The sequence below is a fragment of the Meleagris gallopavo genome, chromosome 4, assembly GCF_905368555.1.
Source record: "Meleagris gallopavo chromosome 4, MGAL_WU_HG_1.1, whole genome shotgun sequence".
In the NCBI taxonomy this organism is placed as follows: domain Eukaryota; kingdom Metazoa; phylum Chordata; class Aves; order Galliformes; family Phasianidae; genus Meleagris; species Meleagris gallopavo.
The window spans coordinates 52,961,345-52,980,030 of record NC_139407.1 but is presented as its reverse complement, the minus strand read 5'-3'; the positions used below and the strand labels follow the sequence as shown (position 1 = coordinate 52,980,030).

The 18,686-nt window shown below is 40.8% G+C and overlaps 1 protein-coding gene across 1 annotated transcript; it reads right to left on the bottom strand.

Moving 5' to 3' along the window:
- Positions 1-11,090: 11,090 nt before the first annotated feature.
- CCKAR (cholecystokinin A receptor) lies at positions 11,091-17,694 on the bottom strand. The gene is made up of 5 exons (XM_003205880.5): positions 17,315-17,694; positions 16,322-16,573; positions 14,257-14,518; positions 12,833-12,960; positions 11,091-12,243 (listed from the first exon to the last, which is right to left on the bottom strand). The coding sequence occupies exons 1-5, from the start codon at positions 17,433-17,435 to the stop codon at positions 11,717-11,719; spliced, it is 1,290 nt and encodes a 429-aa protein (XP_003205928.2). The 5' UTR covers positions 17,436-17,694; the 3' UTR covers positions 11,091-11,716.
- Between the last annotated feature and the right edge of the window lie 992 nt (positions 17,695-18,686).

Below are 18,686 nucleotides of genomic sequence, written 5' to 3'. Positions count from 1 at the left end.
CCGTGTTTAATTGTTTAGCAACTTTATTATTACGATTAGCACTGACCTGGGTTATTTTCATCCTTTTCTTACCTATACAGACTTTCAGGCATTTCTCTGTTAATAAGACCCATAGAAATTTGGGAAGCTATTTATTCCTTCTTCTCGAGGTAATACTCTGGAAGGGTTAAGAGAAATAACTAGAATTGATACCTTATTTTAGCTTCCAATCACAGTGGAGAGTTTAAAGAAAAGTTTCTAGGACTTAGAGAAGGGAAATGGACGCAGCAGCAGAAGAATTTGGAGTGGCAGAAATGTACCACTGCAGAACTACTGGTGTGGTACAAAACTTAATTGTAAGACTACAGTGGGCTCTGGAGTGGTTGTTAAGATGTAGAGAGAAGCAAGAAAGGGAGAGTTTTGATGACATAAGCATATTCTTTTGTCTATAAAAAAATATTTCAAATGTATTTTTGAAACATATATAAAGGTAAATGCAATTCTTGGCTATCAAGCAGCCAGAAATTCAGCGCTGGTAGAACTTCTGCTGTTTGAAACAGAGATACTATGATCAGGTTATACCTCAGGACTGTTCTAAATACAGTTGAAGTCCGTTTTTGGAGTGATAAACTGGCATTTCTGGAAAAGAAATCAGATCTTTTCTGAGGCTTTGGTGAAAAGAATGGTTGCTGACTGAGCATTCACGTTGGCAGAGTTGGAAGAAGTAGGATTGTGTTCATCTTGTATGAAGAAAGACAGATTTAAAACAGTAGTGTCGGATTGTAGGACTAGAGGAAAGGATTCATTTGGGGGTTTACATGTAATATCTTTTATTTCAGATCTGGGACAGGGTTACTCTTCTCAATACCCTGTGCTTAATTAGCGTGCCCGCAAAGAATATTTATTTCTGATAAGCACATGCTTCTGGATGTAGTATGAGAAGCTACACGGTGTATTGCTTATTTTAAAATATGCTTGTATTAAATATTAATTGTGCAGTTCATTATGCTTGATAAAAAGAAGTCTTCATTTTCTGCAGATGAAAACTATGCTGTCTGAAGAAGTGGTGATACTGCACTCTGAATTTGATATCATGCCTTCATAGTTGTACTTGAAAAATCTTAACAGCTGTGTTAGGGAGAGAAGCACAGATGTGTGCAGTCTATGTTTTCTGCCTGGAAACTGTCTCTTAATAGCTGACTAGCCACAAACATGTAATTTATTCTTAAAATCCGTACTAAATTCTGTCTGGAGCCCCAAGGTTTGTTTGTTTATTTATTCCAATAAGAGAGCTTGTTTTAACTTTGATAATTTTGATAGAATTGTGTCCGTTCAGAGCTAATCCAGCCAAGGTATCTGTGCTGTGAAATGGCATGTGCTAAAACAATTCCATTGGCATGCTCACGGCAAACCTGTCAGCAAAGGGCTTCGAACCTGTTGTTGGTCTCTATTCAAGGTAAATTTGTGTGGTACTTTGTGTGTGTGTAGTTACAGAGTTTAGTTCCATGTACTTTCTTGACTTGCAGAAGGCTGCCCATGTAGCACCAAGGAAATACACAAAAATCCCAAACGACAAATGTTCTGTTAACTTCCACTGTTACCTTTAATCCCCAGTAATTTATTTTTGTACTTTCTTAAATCGTCTTTTCTGGTATTTGTACTTTTTCAGTTTGTTCTTAGCTGTGTGTGCTTCAAGTTTCAGTTCAGCTCTCATTGCCAGCAATCTGACTGTGGAAACTGGGAGAGGGCAGACAGGATTCATGATGCCTCATAGAAAGTAATTGGGAATTGCAAACAAACAAACAAACAAAAAAACGTGAAAGAGATTCAGCAATAATTTTTTTACTGTACTCCTTTTGGTTCTAATTAAGTGTTTCTATGTTTTGTCTTTGAAAGCAAGAGTTTTCAAGGATTTCTCACAGTTGAGCATAATTCTGTGGAATCTCTTTGCAAGAGTGACAAAGAGAACTGTGATTAAGTACAGGTGCTGAGGTGTTACAGCCCAACAGTCTGCTGTAGTACAAACCAGAAAGTTGTACAAAACCATTGAAAAGAAACAAATACTAATTCTTGAAAAAGAATTAAATCCGGTATTGACAAAGGAAGCAACTAGCTTCTCAGTGAGGGAGGAGGTTGGTTTATCTTTGCCAAGTGAAAATGTCTTGAGTCTGTGCTGTGCATGAGTGACCACAAATTGTAGTGTTTCAAGCCAATTAAATTATTTCTGATGGGCCTGATGTGGGCTGGCCTTTGTGTGGGTGTGAGGGTGCAAGTGCTCTGAGCATCCTTGTGCTGCTCCATCCCTCTCTTTGCAGTGTGCTCCAGTTTGAGGGGACATCTGGTGTTTGGGATCTGCCCAAAGGAATGAGCTCAGTGCTTGAGTCTGAAGTTGAGGTCAGCTTGCCAATTTTGCACATTCAGATGCTTTAGATTTTTAAATCAATTTTTGATAAACGGTTTTAGCTTGGAAATTTAATAGATATAAAAATCAAATTGTATGGTCCAGGAAAATGGCCTGTTTTTTATTTAGCCTGCAGGTAATGCTGATAAAGATTATTCTTTTTTGTTATTCTGTGAGGAAAAATCCAGTTAGGTGAATGTTTAGGCTTTCGAATATATGTGCCCTATGAAATTCAGAGCTTGGGATTGTACGTTTTGATAAAGTTCTATTTGTGCACAATTTTTTCTCTCAGCTGATAAGTAGAATGATGCAGAACAGCAGTTACCAGTATAAATGTGTTAAATGAGAAAACAAAAATATCCTTCTCTCACAGGAAGTTAGGCTGGCAATGCAATAGATTAGGTGGAGTTCGTACCTGTATGTGATTATCTTTGCAGCAAGGAGATTTCATGCAGCCAAAACTTCCAAAAATTGTATGGTGAAAATTCTCTTTGCAGCTTGTTCCTTCAGCTGTCTTGAGAAAATGTCTGAAATGTGGGTAGCACCTTGCCTTTCATTTCTTGGTATTTCAGAAGTTTGTGAACCTGTTTTCCCTTGTGTTACAATCTAACTTCTTTCCTTCCCTCGTCCTTTTTGTCCTGTTGTGACAAGCGCAGTCTTTGCAGCTGGTCTTACTGGAGTGAACACCAACCACATTGATGTCTATTTTGTTATTTTCAATTAATGCATCATTTACGTATCTATGAAGATGTCTCTTTTTAAAATGCTTCAATGCTAGTCAGTTGGTGAAGTGCTCTCAGTCAAAGTATGATGAGTTCAGTGCAAATCAGACATTTTCCATTAGCCTGCAGAAAGTTCACAATCCCAATGCAATGATATCCTGAAGCGAAGGCCATTTGTCCGGGTCCCAGGCCGAGGCTGAAACAGTGAGTTCAGACCTTCAGTTAAATGTAAGTAGCACCAAACCATTGCGTAGGGCAGGAGAAAACAGAGTAACAGCAGGGTGGGAATGCTGGCTTTTAAGCCAGGTAGATGGAAATTTCAGTGTGGGTAATTGAGTCATGTATTAGATGCAGCCATTCAAGTCTGAATGATACCTCTTATATAGGCAGCAGTCCTTTGGCTTTTTTTCCACTGACCGATGATGATCTTGGTTCAAAACAAGGAATGATTGCTCATGAAACCCTTCTGCCAAATATTAGTTAAGGAGTCACTGTGATGGACTGAACTTACGAAACACTTAATTCTGAAATCTAATAGTGAAAAATGGGGAAAATTGAAATACTTTAATAGACAAATTATAATAAAAACATAATAAGCTGTTGGACTCGAGCAGAACTGACAACCTTGTTCTCTGGCAATGGGTGAATAGCCAGGAAGATCAGGTATAAAATACCAAATGATGTACAAGGTATTTACTGGGGGAACTCAGACCCAAGGTGAGATCATCTTGAACCTATCTGATCTTAACCAATTTCCTGTTTTACTGGGTCCTGTACGGAAAGTAAAATGATGTGGAAGGGGATTGGAAAAGAAGCAAGTCTGATTGAGATACTTGCTTTGAATGCAAAAATGGACACAAGCTCCACTCCTGTATCACACTGAAATACAGTAATTGTTGCTGTAGGGTTTCATCATCTGTATCCCTGCTTTTTTCCAGTTCATGGGCATTGGTAAAGCCTCGGATCAGTGAGGTTTAAAGTCTGTCTTCCAGGTAACCCTTCAGTGGAAGTTTCTGGAGTGGTAAACTGAGAATTAAGTCCTTTTTCTGAAGCAGGATCACGTAGAACTAAAACCAAATTCTCTCTCTTCTGAAACCACAAATTCTGTCTTGGACTAGATACGTTTTTCATGCGAAGAAGGTTTGCTGTCATTAGTTCATTTCCTTCAAAATCTTTTTAATTAGGTATTTTAATAGGAAAATTCTTGATAAACTTCCATTTTATTTCCCATTTGATCTGCAGTGTTCTAGGAGTGGATTATAGCCCTGCATTGGAGAAGTATGAATAATTTGGTATTAAGGAACCATCATCTGCAGTGCTTTCAGCCCACAGTAATGATCTGGAGACAAAAATGCCTAGGAATGGATTTGTGTATGAGGGAAGCTGGGCTACTACACTCCTACCAGCCAGGTAGGAGACTTCAATTTCTGCAGCTTCCCAAACCTCATCCCTTTTGTAAATGAGTTGATGGTCAACAGTCCCTGCTGGAAGCGCTTGAGCAGGATTCTGGGCTGATGCACCTCTGGCCAGTGGAAGCGGACAGTTGAAAATTAATATGAATGCCCAGGGAAAGGCAAGCTTAGCTTTATTCTGCCATCCTTACCCGGACAAAGCTCTTGCTGACAACAGAACCTACAGAACAAACAGGACTGGGTGGGATCCCAAGCTGTGTCTGGAGCAGAACTGGCTCTTGGAGCACGCAAGGTTTCCAAGTGGTCAGTGCTACCTCAGGTGTTCTGCACTTCTACTTGGAATCTTTCTTGCAAGGTTTATCCCTTTTCAAGGCTCACCAAAGTGCAACAGGAGCAATTGCTTTTGTTTTCTGGAAATACTCAGGCAAAATTGCTGACAATGATCTATTGTGAGCAAGCTGGGTGTGAGAGCACTGACTGTGTTGTACTGCACGTGGAAAAGGAAAATCACTGAAACCAGAGGCTGGTTATAGGAGGGATAAGAGGTTTGGAGAGAGAGAGTTAACACTGAGAAATTGGCAAAGGGACCTCCAGCCACATAGGAAACGTAACAGTTAAAAAAAGAAAAAGGTTTCTAAGCAGGCAGGTGAAGAAACATAACGTTTACCAGTCCGGTTTCTTTTCAAAGCCCTTCCAACTGCTATCTAAGATAACGTTCACACAGATGGAGAGATCCCACAGCCACAGAGAGACACTCAGAGCACAAATGTGTTCCTCTGAGAGGACCAAGGACAACGTCAGCAGATAACAGCTCCTGGCTCCAAAGCAGCGCCTGAAGTTGCGCAGATGGCTGCATTTGGGCTCCCAGGCAGATGGGGAAAATATCAAAGTTCCTCAGTTTGTTTTATGGAGCACCAGATTAGGAAACATTACTCAAACTAAATTTGGAGGGAGTGCAGACGCAACATGAATCAGTTATAAAATTGCATTTTGGTAAGTTATGTTAATTTAAAACCATTCTGCTCTGGGTGGAGTTAGCAGAGTAATTTAATGTACATGGCACTGTGGTTTAACCAAATCTCCATTCGCAAATTGCTATTAGTGAAGCCAGCTAGTGGGAAGGGGGCCTGTTGTGGGCTATCGGGCAACACAAGCACTCAGCTATGTGAAAGGGATTTAGCAAAAATTGCTGGAGATGGGGCAGGGCTATGGTTTCTGGGAATGTAGGACTGTAATGCTCACAGTGCTAGGTTAATTGTTGGCCTCGATGATCTTTGGAGGTCTGTAATTCTGAGCCCATCAGCTAGACTAGAACAGAGCAGTACCACACAGTGCAGTTCAAATTCCTCGAATGAGGGAACGCATAGCACCCAGCTCCTTTTCTCTCATCCACAACATGGCTACAACAGCTCAGAGCCAACAACTGGTGCAACGATGGTCTCACATTGCCCTTTCTTCCTTTGTATAATTGCGATTTTATTTATTTTATTTTCACCTGCTTTACAAGGCTGAACTTCTCATCATTCACACCCAGCCCTCCAGCTTCTCTCCCAGCCCTGTATTCACTTTTTGCAGAACTACCTTTCCAGCTGCAGGAACATCACCCTCAGTTTTGCCTTCATTCATTGCATCTCTGAATATCCACTGCTCCCATCGATCCCTTACTAATCTCACAAAACCAATACAGGACAAAGTCACAGCCCTGTGGCTTTCTCTCTCGTTTCATACTGGACCTGGAGTCCTGTCTCCCTCAGCTCTGCACGCAGCAGAGAAGTCTGTCTCTGCTTCAATAAATATTTGACAAACTGATGCAGCAAGGAAGTTATGCTGAATGTCAGTAAACATTTGATGACTTGTGGAAAAACCCTGCCTTCAGTAGAAATTCTAAGAACATTCACTACTTTGCAAAAAGCAAGGAAATGCGTACAAAAGAGAGGGGAAAAGAAAAAAAAAAAAAAAAAGCTTAAAAAATAGCAGAGAATGCAGAGCTCTGCCTCACAGTCTCCCCTGGTCTGTATTGTTTTGCTTCAGCTGGTTGACACTATTTAAACAGGTTCCTTATTTAATAAACACAAGGGCACTGAGATATGTTTTCTGGATCCTTTTCCTAGAACTGCAACCTCAGCGTGGCCAGGGCTTAGATACTAGCAGAGCTTTCTTCTCCTAACAAATCCAGCATGATGGCCCTGCTTTATAGCTAAGAACTTGCTTCTGTTTTCCTTGTATGTCCCTTCAGCCCTGACCGTGTCCCCACAGGGCTGTGCCTGCTGCAGGCTCCCCACACCACAGCGGCCTTTCAAAATGAGAGACCAGAGGTGTGCTGAGTTGGGTATGGCATGTGTGAAAGCGAGAGGAGAATGCTGGGAGGACAATTGCTATCCTCATTTTCTGCTGTAATAACTGAGCTTTGAGTCAGGTTCAGAGCAAGGAAGCAGCTCTAGTCACTGCCCATCTCCCTCTGCTCAGCAGTGAAATGCTGAAGAGGTCAGGTATGGAAAAAGTCCCATGGCAGGCTGGCTTGTAAGCTGCTCAAAAGCTCGTGATATTCTTGGCTGTGCTAGGCATGGTATTGCCTGCAAATTAGCAGAGGTGATCCTCCCACTCTGCTCTGCACTGATGAGGCTGCATCTGGAGGATGTCTGGGGAGGGTCAGGTGGATGTTAGGGAAAGGTTCACCAGAGGGTGGTGGGCACGGCACAGAGCTGCTGGAGTTCAAGAAGCATCAGAACAACAATCTCAGACATATGGTTTGATTTTTGGGTACTTATCTGAAGCCAGGAGTTGGAGTCGATGATCCTTGTGGGTTCCTTCCAACTCAAGGTATTCTACAATGCTATGCTCTGTCTGAAGAAGGGGAGGTTCAGGGAGACCCCATCAATGTTTATGAATGCCTAAAGGGAGAGTGCAGAGAGAAGAGGGCCAGGACAGGCAGCACTGGGTGCAAACTGGAACACAGGAGGTTTGCATTCCTGTGCTGTGCAGGTGCTGGCACAGGCTGCCCAGAAGCTGTGGGACCCCCTCTTGGAGATGTTCAGAAGCCATGCAAGTGTGGGCCTGAGCCCCCTGCTCTGGTGTCCATGCTGGAGCAGGGGTGGGACCAGGGGGATCCAGTGGCCCTTCCACCTCAGCCATGCTGTGGTTCTGTGTCTGTAAGAGCAAACGCAGCATTCCTAGCTGTGCAACAGAGCAGTTCTCTCCCAGATACTGCAGGCTCCCAGATAACAATAAGCCCTGTGGCTTCGGCTCAGGGTGTCAACCTTCTCTTGGATGCGAACTGGGTAAGAAATAAAATAAGTAACTGCTGAAATAGGAGGAAGTCTATTAAAATTAAATAGCGTTTGCCTGCAGAGGATGGTTCCTACTTGGCATTTGCTTCCTGCTGGTGGTAATGAAGGCATTCTCTCATCTCGCAGTACAGTGGATAGCCAGCATCTCGCTAGCTTGGAATGAGTGCCTTTGTTATACAACTGGAAGCAGCACCAAAGAAAACTCTTTGTGCCATAATTATCTCTGAAGATGCAGATAATAACTCCAAGCACGGACAATTTGCCATTAGGCAAACAAAGCAGAAGCATTACCATTCAAGAACGTTTCCTTTGCATTTTTCTTCCCTGTTAGGCTGCCTTGGATACCTACCAAGTGTTGCAGGAAAAAAGATAAAACCATAGTGCCAGAAATGGGAATTTTATAGATCACTTAGATAGAAATTCTGGGGCTTTTTGAGGCACACTTTAATAGGACGTGGAAGCTACTGATGAGAGAAGAGCCGAGGAATGGCTGTACTGGAGACGTGTAACAGAAACTAAAAATGCACAAAGAAAAATGGATAGGAAAACGGTGGTCAGAGGGTGAGCGGATTGTTGTCCTATAGGCACAGGAGGGGTGTGCTATTCCATTGATCTATGTCATGTGATGCTGTAATAAAAAGATGATAGACTCTCCTTCATAGAATTGTTGTTCAGAGCCAGTAATTTTGACCTTTCTTTTCTCTTCTCTGAGAACAGACAACTTTCACCACTAGGAACCTTACATGTAGCTCACCATCCATTCAATTCAGACTGAGAAAAAAGTCCTGTGAAGTGGAAGAGAGGTAAGTACATCCTTTAAATCTAGTGACACTCCATATATACCTTGATCTGTACAGAGTATCGTCAGCTGTTGCCCGAGAGAAATGGATATCTAAGAAAATAAAGGGGGGGTGCAATCCTTCACCTGTTTGTCTGCTCCTGTCTGAAATCATCTGCTCCAAGCTTAGGAGGGCTGTGATCAGTCAGCATTCAAGAGAGACAGTGTGTGAGCACAGGCAGGGTTGTGCAGCTGTGGGACTGGGAATGGGAATGGGCAAGAGGTGGGGAGAAAGAAGGAGAGAAAAGTTTAAGAGATTTACGGGTATTTTATATCTGAAATGTGATGTTTGAGTTCTTTGCTGTTTGTCTGCCCCATCTAGGAAGTAGCTTGCCGTTGGTACCCCTGCTGCGGGTTGTCAAAGTAGGCTTGTGGGGTAGGATTTCTCTCTGAAACACCTATAAACAAATGATATTCAAATAAGGAAACTTTAGGTTTCCTATAGTTTGTTACCAACCTGTTCTGCTCATACTGTTGAACGCAAATTTCCACTCACAGCAGTATCTGAATTAAAGGTGTTGGGAGAACTCCAGGGTTCTAGTGAGGGAAAGGCACCATACTGAAGCAGGGAACTTTCCAGTGAGGTGCACAAAGCGTTGCAGAAAGGCTGAAGTTTCCAGTGCTGGTAAATGGAATAAAGATGACAAAATGATTCTGTATGAAAGAAGGGGACGGAATCTTGGACAGGGTCTGTGGTGATAGGACGAGGGGAAATGGATTCAAACTAAAAGAGGTTAAGATTGGACATAAGGAGGAAGATTTTTACAATAAGTGTGATGGGACACTGGCACAGGTTGCACAGAGAGGCAGTGGCTGCCCCATCCCTGGGGACTTTCAAGGTCAGGCTGGATGGGGCTCTGAACAACCTGATCCAGGTTGTCCCTGTTCATTACAAGGCGAGTTGGACTAGATGGCCTTTAAAGGTCCCCGCAACTCAAACAATTTTATGAAAATGACTGAATTGCAATATTTCATCTTAAAAATGTAATTCCTGCTTTGTGCTGGAATTGGGTTTAAGGTTCATTTCTCCGGGAGATAGGCCAAAGAGCTGATGTTCTTCTTCTTATGCTTTAGAATTAAATGCATGTTTTAGAATAAAACCTATGTTAAAACTTATTCTAAAATTTGTGTTTCAGTGTGTAGTTAGCAATATTCAGATCCAACGTATCATTAAAAAGTGGTTTGCCATATATAAGCAACAACTGTAATAAAGCCAGGCTTTCAAATGCTATAGACTATTCAAAAAGTCTCATTTTCTGCCCTCACTCCTCCACATCAATCCAGAAGCAGCTGAGCTTGTTCCCTCAGTGTCAGCAGAAGGATGGGTTTGCAGAGGGTCTCATCCTGCAGCCTGAGGTGGAGTAAAATTTTCATTTAATTGTTACGAATTAAATCCCTGAATAATTTAATTCAGTAGGTATTTGCAAAAGGTCAGATAGATGTTGGTAGTCTCAGCAGTTCCAGGAATAGTGCTGCTTTATTAACGTGGCAGGCAAAACGTTGTTTCTATGGATTGTGCATAAATAGTGTTTACAATTTTATTTTAATTTCCTGTCTCTGAGCAAGCTGGATGCAAAACAACCTAATAGCTGAAGTTGTACACTAAGTTATATGGGGAAGGCACCGTGGGCAATAACTGAGTGCAGAACATGGCTCTGGGTGCTTGAAACTCAAACCCTATTTCCAATTTAAAATCATTCTGTAAAGAGATCAGATTTTTCTGATTAAAACCTTGAGAGTGGTTATATTTAATATCCACATCTTTATTCCACGCAGTACTCAAATTTAATCTCTGTCTAATAAGAAATTTTTTAAATGATATTGACTCAGCTAGGAGAGGGAAGCATCTCCAATGGGATATTTTCACAGAACAGAATAGATTATCTGACTTCTCCTGCCTGGCTCCACCGAGCACCCAGCCTCACCCATATGCTGCACAGTGAAGAGACTGAATTCCTTGCTTGGTAGAACGGCAATAATTATGGCATTAAAAGATTTTCCCGCGTTGAGTCTGTTTATAAGTATGTGCGATTGGAAAAATGATTCCAAAGTTAAGAAAATCCCCACACTCTGTAATGAAATCTTTCAGTCTGTGCTCATTTTTTGTGCTGTTTCTGCTCTCCTGTGTCTCGTGGCTTTTATTTTGCTCTGTGCAGTACCAAACCAGGAGCGACTGAGAATGCATTTGTGCAGTGTATTTCTACTGTGGGCATCGTTCCAGGCCTTCAGTCTTATCCCTGTGCTCCCCAGGGTGGCAATTTCCACGTGAGCCTTCGAGGCTCAGTTCACTTCTGCCCACATCTGCTCACATCTGCGTGGGTGCTCACAGCTGCAGGGAAGAAAGCTGCTTCTCTGTGCTTGTTCTGTGTTTTTTATTTAAAACAAAGATACATTTAAATGACGGTAATTTATCATAGGTTCTTGCCAGGTGAAGAATGCTTTCCATCCACATTTAAAGTCATCAATATTTATTTTCATTTTATTTAGGAAAAAATAATTTTACTTAAAAGCATTATTTTCACACAGACAAGCCCATTCTCCCCACCCCAAAATGCTTGTACTTGACTATGGCACCAGCATGATCTCGACACGTCTTAGCTCAGCTAAAATAATGTGAAAAAAATACTTCAAATGTAACCAAATGATTTTGATTGTAAGGCAGAGATACTGAACTGAAGACTGAAATACATGTATTTGTGTTTGAGGAGAATCTATTGGCAGCTTGGAAATTTTCGGAGATGCTTAGATGTGCAGCTGAATACTGAGCTAAACTGTTGATGTTAAGGACATCAATTTTTTTACAGGAGAGTTTATGACAAATAGACCATCTTCTAAGGCTTTTTATAAAGTCCCTTATCTTCAGAGAGCCCTCTTCCTCCTTTATACTTTTGAAAGGAAAATGATATAAAGCTCAGACAGAGACAGCATCCATGAAATTCTCACAGCGTTTACTGTCAGCTGAAGTGTTTCATTACCTGGGAACTAAATCATATCAACTAATGCCACAGCCACTTCTCAAGACCAGACGATGTCCACTTGAATTTCTGTGGGCCACTTGTAGCCCCTTCTGATGCAGCTCAGGGGGGTGCAGACGTGTTCATGTGTGTGTAAGAGCACTTGGAGAGCGAAGCCCTTGTCGTCTTCCCCTCCTCTTCATCACCAACATCTCCTCTAATCACAGGCGGCTTCTGCTTAGTGCAGCAGGCGAAAGTGGCTAGAAAACCCATGCGGAAACGCTTGTTCATGAAGCAGTATATGATAGGGTTCACACACGCAGAAGTGTAGGACAGCAGGTGGATAAAGGAGATGGGAGCTCCCGAGAGATGCAGGTCTGCGGAGGCGGTGTCAAATGCGCGCCAGGCGTTCACGCTGAAAATGGGAGTCCAGCAAATGAAAAACAAAACCACTATCACCATCAGCATGCGGATGACAAGTTTCTTGGCCATCAGGTTGGCAGAAGAGCTGCTGCTTCTCACCCTGTCTATTTTGCTGTTTCTCATAGCAGAGAGCTGTTGCAATGGCACTTTCCTTTTCCTTTTGGCTTTGTGCAGGTAGCACCCATCTCCATCCTCATATTTGGCAATGCTGGTACTTCCTTTTCTTTCTGTACACATAAAGGAATTCTTAAATAGTTGGCAAAAGGTCTCTGAGCAGTGTCTCAAATTGCAAAGAGAATTGGTTCTAAGTCTAAATGAATAACATAACTCACAGCTGAACAAGACAGAGAAAGCACTGCCCCAGTTTTGCACCACTCATCTATCAGCAGCTCTGTCTGCTGGACCGTAGTATTTTCACATCATAATTGCACACAAACTGATGCAACAGAAGATTGTTTGCTCCAGTGTATGCCTAAGGTAGTTTTCAAAGTAATGTGCTGCTATTCTAATTTGACAATTTTGTTGTGGATTTTACTGACAGAAATGGTCCTAATCCACGGCCTGAAAAATATCCTGACTTTTCTATAACAATTTTAAATTCAAAGCATCCCACCTAGAACAACTGCAAATAAACCATAGGTGAAGAATTACTGGCAAGAGAATAATGGAATCACCTCAATCAACAAATAAATGCTCCTGGCTGAAACAGGTTAGAATCACCATTTTTATAAATAGAAAATTTTGCTTATTGTGGCCTCAAGATGACTGCTCACATCTTCAGCTCTAACTTAAAAAATAACTGAAATGCATTGTTACCTCTTGAAGATCTTCTCTGACTGGTATCAAATTTTATTCCTCTGTAGAGCTCCAATGAAATGAGGCCATATGCAACCATCATTATTATCCCAGGTATAAGAAAGAGTATGAGCAGCAGGAAGGTGTACCTAAAGAATCAATAGATGGACAGAGACTGGGGAATAGTGCAAACCATATTGTTTTGTTTTTTTTTAATATGTTTCTGGCCTTGCAGAAGTGACAGGAGTTGTTGTTGATCCTCAGAAGTGCCCCTGGTACTGGCTTCCAGTACTGGGCTGAGATGTAGCTGGTGTGCACTTCCTTCCCATGGCTGTGGCACCTATTGGAGGGATGGTGCAGCCACCACTGGGGTTCCCGTCCCTGGTTGTGTGCAGAGCCGCTGGGGCTGGAAGCCCTTTCTTTAAGGTGAGTGCCTTTTCTTTGTTTGTACATCAGTGTTTTGTTCTCCTACATAATGCACTGGAGGCAGCTTCTCTAATGTGACTAAAAAATGGGGAAATCATTCTGCTTAAAGATTCAGGAGCTTACATCTCTCCTGCTTCTTGGAACTCAGGTACCAGATCGTTAACAAATCGTAGAACCTGTAGTGATGCCCTGGAGGAAAGAAGTTTGACCTGCATCCTTCCTCCTCACCTGCACTCACTCTGACAAACTCCCGAGGCTACTGAAAGCACTGATATGGCTTTAATGTGGGTGGTGCATACTTTAATCTTATTCCTATTTCCAACTGACCTTCAGGAGTGGAAAAAAAACAAATTAAAATCTTACATCTTCTCAGGACCAGTTTAAGTACTTGATCATTGTGCAAGGACACAATGTCAAAATAATATTGCTGCTTGATGGTGCTACTGTTTACTTATCCTGTCTGGAGGTGTACCACCTGGAGCTCTATCGCTCCCCTCATTTCTCTTACCCTCTTCTCTACAAATTACCAAAAAGGCTGAGTTCTCAGGAAGGGCATTTGCAGTCTCTCTAAGGTTTAAAATTCTACTTATCTGCTTCAGAGGACATTCAGACTCAAATATTAACAGGCAAGGTAGCACATACAGGAGGGAGCTTGTGTACGTTTTTTTCTGAGATCAATGAAAATTTCTCTGACAATATTGAAGTTTATGCTTAAATGAGTTAAAGCAGAAGTATTCTGACTTGATCAGTGTCAGATGCTTTCTTTATAGTAGGGGCTTAGCAGACCAGTGTGAGAATCATTGCCATTTTAGATGTCCTTCCTATGACAAGGCAGAAGTTGTATAAGAGTCAAAATGTAAGCAGCTTAAAAATAAAATTCTTTTTCTATAAATAAACTTGAGAGAAGTGTACATGTTTCCTGATGGTTAATGCTTAATTTTCAATAGACTTAATGCTACCATGAAATCCTGTTTTCCGCCAGATAATTATGCATTTGCTTAGAGTTAGACAAATCTTACCAAGACTGCTGAATGACATCACTTGGCCAAAGGAGCCGACACATGTTGGCTGTGCTATTGTTGTACTTGGTGAAAGGGACCAGCTTGCTGTAAATTGGGTATGGTGACATGATGGTAAAGGAAACACACCAGGTAGCAGCAATCACTTTCAAGGCATGGGATTTTGTCTGCCAGACCCTGGACTGAAGAGGTTTGCAAATGGCACTGTACCGCTCCAAAGAGATGGCAACCAGGTTGAACGTAGACACACTTACAGAGATACCTGTACATAGAAAACAAAGTAAAAGGTTATTCTCGTGTTTAAAATGCTTCTGCTATTTCAAATAATCTTGTTAACTTTCTACATAAACATAGAGAGAACACAAATACAGCAAGCTAGATCGTAAGCAAAATTATTTGTAAATAACATGCTCATTAAGTTAGTGAAGAGTGCATAGCAATTGGGTCTAGGTCTCCATGCCGACACTCCTGCTCATTGCTCTAGTGCCAGTCCAAGAGAAAAGATTCATTCATTCAAACCATGAAATTCTAAAAACAGAAGGAAGGCACTTTTCCTTCTTTTTCCTACTGTGTGGTTTATGCACCAGAGTAATTGTGTTTCATTTCAAATCAGCATTTGAAATAGTGGGATTTTGCTAATGCTCTTTTAACACAGAGTGCTGCAGTCCCTATTCTATTGCTTTAATTTTTTACTTATCCTGCTAGACTGGTGATCTGATTTCCTCATTCAACTGAATTAAATATTTCCATTTTTTTTAAAAAAGATGCTAATGGAACTAAAAAAGTAGGAGAACTGAAACAATGAAGTTGAATCTTCATTCTTCAAGTATCCTTAATTTCACCTACTCATACGTTATGAAATATAATGCAGCGGTCTGTATTTCTGTCACTGAAGCATCTCAGTTTACCACTGCAGGATTATAGATATTTTTGCTTGGTTTTACAGTTTTTTCTTTCAGTGTATGAATTTTAATTTTTATGAATGCTCTGATGTCAGTCAAAACATAAAATACTGATGTGTTAATGTTTTGCTTTACTCAAATCATCTGTAATTGAATATGTCTTCTTATATCTTACAATTAAAGACTGAGAGCAAAGGTGATAGAATAGTTGTCAGCACCTATTATCAATAGAAGCCTCTTAATCCAAATTGCTAAAGGGAAATATCCATGTTCTGATTCTTATAATAAGACACCTTCAAAGCTGAAACATGCAGAATCAGAAATATTTCACTAGATTCTTATAAACTTATAAATTGTGAAATAAGAGAAAGATGACATTGCTTAGGTAAATTTTTATGACGTTTATGGCAGTAATTCATTATAACTGTTTAAACACAGCCTTTAGTTGTACTGGTTTTATCTACAAAAAGATGTTGATTTCCCATTCCCTATTTAGGTGCATACTTTCACATTACATAAAAGTTCTCAAGGGCGTAAGTTAAAGGGGCACAGTGCAGGCATTTTGAAACTCCTGGCTCAGCCTCCACAAACAAAAGGGGTACAGCACAGCATACAGAGGTGTGACTTCCTGAAGTCAGTCTGTAAGAGCTGCATCTGTACAGCCTGCATGTAGTGGTCTACTGCTGACTTCAGATCTAACCTGATCTGTTCTTACAAAGCCCTTGCTCTAAAACCCAGTTCTGCAAATAGTACCTACTTCTGCTTTTGACTATTTTTGTCCTTTCAAGTACCACTGCTAACAAAAATCTATGTAGTGAGGACTATACGGACCGTCCTTGCTGATGGATGATCTGGACACTGCTAATAGTTCTGTCAGTGATAGATAAGCAACTGTATGTGTCAGGTTCCTTGTTAAAGCTTATTTGTACAAAATGCTTCTCACTTCACTTGGTACAGTAAAACACTTCTGTGTGCAGTTGAAATTAACTGAGTATCTCTGTGTTTTGCTGGAAACCAAATCTATAAATATCTGCCCTACCGAGTTGTTTCTTGATGATTTTGGTAACTGTTCAATGGCAGATAGAAAAAATCAGATCTTTAATGACCTTCTGACATATACCACTAGTTAATATTCAAAACAAGAGTAAACTTCCAAGACTTACCCATGAAGTAAGTGGCAGTTTTGCAAACAGTGCTCCCAAAAATAAAATCTTTCAGCAGGTTGGGAATAAGGGTGAATGGCATGCAGAAGAGGCAGAGCATTAGGTCACTGACTGCCAAGGACAGCAGAAATGTGTTGGTGACTGTTCTCATCTGTTTGTTTCTTATCAGCACAGTGATGACCAGAATGTTCCCCAAAACACTGAGCAGAAATATCAAACAGTACAGCAGGATCCGGATTATCTGATGCAAATCTGAAAATAGTCACAGAGAGAAATCAGGTATGAATTATACAGATCATAGACTATTATATGATTCATTCTTTAATCAGCAGGTAAACCCTTTCAAAAGCCTGCCTGGTTTTAGCCTTGCTGAGGTTTATGCCTTTATACCAATCAGTTGAAGTTCTGAAATTCTTAAATGTATTTTGATCTACCTCAATTGTATAACTTTAAGATAGGACACATACAGTGCACTTCTGAAGACAAATACAACTTCTGAAAAGCATGTTGTGTTCAAACTGCTTTATGTGCACTGCTCATTCACCACAGAAATTCCTCCTTTCTTGTGAAAGCATGAAATTATACAGCAACCAAAAACATTTTAATACGGTGATGATTATTTCAATCTCACAGTGTTATAATTTCATATTTAATCTCTTTTACATATTGTGTCAGACCACATAACTTCAGTGCTATGGATTTTCTCAGAGTCAAAATTGTGTTTCTCCATGTCCTTCATAGAGATGTTTATGTTTTGTACCCAATATTCCTACAGTCAGTTTTCCATTCTAACCCAGTTTTGTTCCATCTGGACGTTTATCTTGGAAAGCCAGTACATACTGAAATCTTTTCTGCCTGTTTCTCATCCTAAGTTATCAGCAAGTAGTTGATTTTGCATTCCCCCACAGAAAAAGCCCTGTCTGGCTGTTTCACTCCGTGCTCGCTTCCAGCTAGAACTCAAACTGCCTGAAAGAATCTATTTTCTATACCTACCTTTAGAAGAATAAGGTGGATCATCCACACAGTAAAAAGTCTCATTTTCCAAGAGGATATCACACAGCAAAGCAGTGATATTGGTACTGTTCTCAAGGAAGCTAGCATCAACAATTTCCATCCTTCAGGATCCACAGGTTAGCTGCTACGAAGAAGGCTGGTTTGTAACTATCTGCCCATTCTTTCAGTAAACAGATATCTTCTGAATGAAGTCTTCAAGAGGAATACGAGAGAGGCAGAGGTGCAAGTAAGCTCTTTAACCATCCGTCAGGAACACTCTGGTCAGGCTGAAAAAGATTTATGCCACACAAGACAGTTTAGAAAAGCAGGGCAAGCACGCAGACATACATTCACACATATGCACACATGCACACATCCCCTCCTGTACTTTTTTAGATCCACCCTCTTCTGTTACTGGCCTACTGTTGGGATTATAAACAGACTAGAAAAAGATTAGTGTTAACCCCTTGCAAGGTTGCTTCTGCTCACATCTCTGCAATATTTCTCAGAGGGAGGTTGCTGTGCCACAGCCAATAAATCACAACCGGAGAATGATGAGAGTGATAAATCTGTCTCTCAACCAACACCACTTAAAATGTCCAGAGGAACTAAATAAACAGGCACAGAAAGGAAAAATAACACCAAGTTTTTGCACGCCTTACATGAAAGTGATTTTTTCTTCACATTTTTCAGAACAAACTGAAGACTGGGTATGTAATTGACTCAGGAAAACAAGAGCTGTTACATCTATCTCATTTAGCAAAGCACTAACTTTATACTGAAGATTTTCATGTCCCCGATCCAAAGCCCAGTAAGGCCACAAATGCCACTGTTCCTGGATTGAGCTCTATGGACATATGCCATTAGAACTGTTGGCTAATATAAGCAGAAGCCTAGACATATTTTCCGTGCAAGGGCTTCTATTTGACTTGTAAACTCGAGCTGATAAAATACTGCACATTAGTTACGCATTAGTGCAAAATGTAACCTTGACTGTTTAAAAGAAGCTCTTTCCTTTGTGAATTCTGCTTTGTGAACACTTAAACGCTATCCTTTCTGGTGCTCCACAGTGTCCTGAACTTTCAGCATAACAGTGGATTTAAGATCTCTTTTTAAATACACAGGATGATAATAGGTTCCTAATAGCAGGTTCCTAACCCCTTAAAGTTGATATAATGACTGAAAGTCCTGGATTTCTTTTCCACCCTCTCCAACTTTGGCTTACTGTGCCATATCTCGGAGGGGTATGCAGGAGAGTAGATTGATTTCTAAATTATCTTTTCTGTAGCAATTTTATTATAGTAATTTCCTTTACATACTCTTGTATTGTTGTTGTTTTTCTTTTTGTTTGTTTTGTTTTGTTTTAATCTGA

Excerpts from the sequence above, each read along its gene's own strand:
- CCKAR (XM_003205880.5), bottom strand. The coding sequence starts at position 17,435 with ATGGAAATTGTTGATGCTAGCTTCCTTGAGAACAGTACCAATATCACT. Across the intron at positions 14,519-16,321 it reads AACTGCCACTTACTTCATGG|GTATCTCTGTAAGTGTGTCT; the intron begins GTAAGTCTTGGA and ends TTCTATGTACAG. Across the intron at positions 12,244-12,832 it reads TCAGAGAAGATCTTCAAGAG|AAAGAAAAGGAAGTACCAGC; the intron begins GTAACAATGCAT and ends TTATGTGTACAG.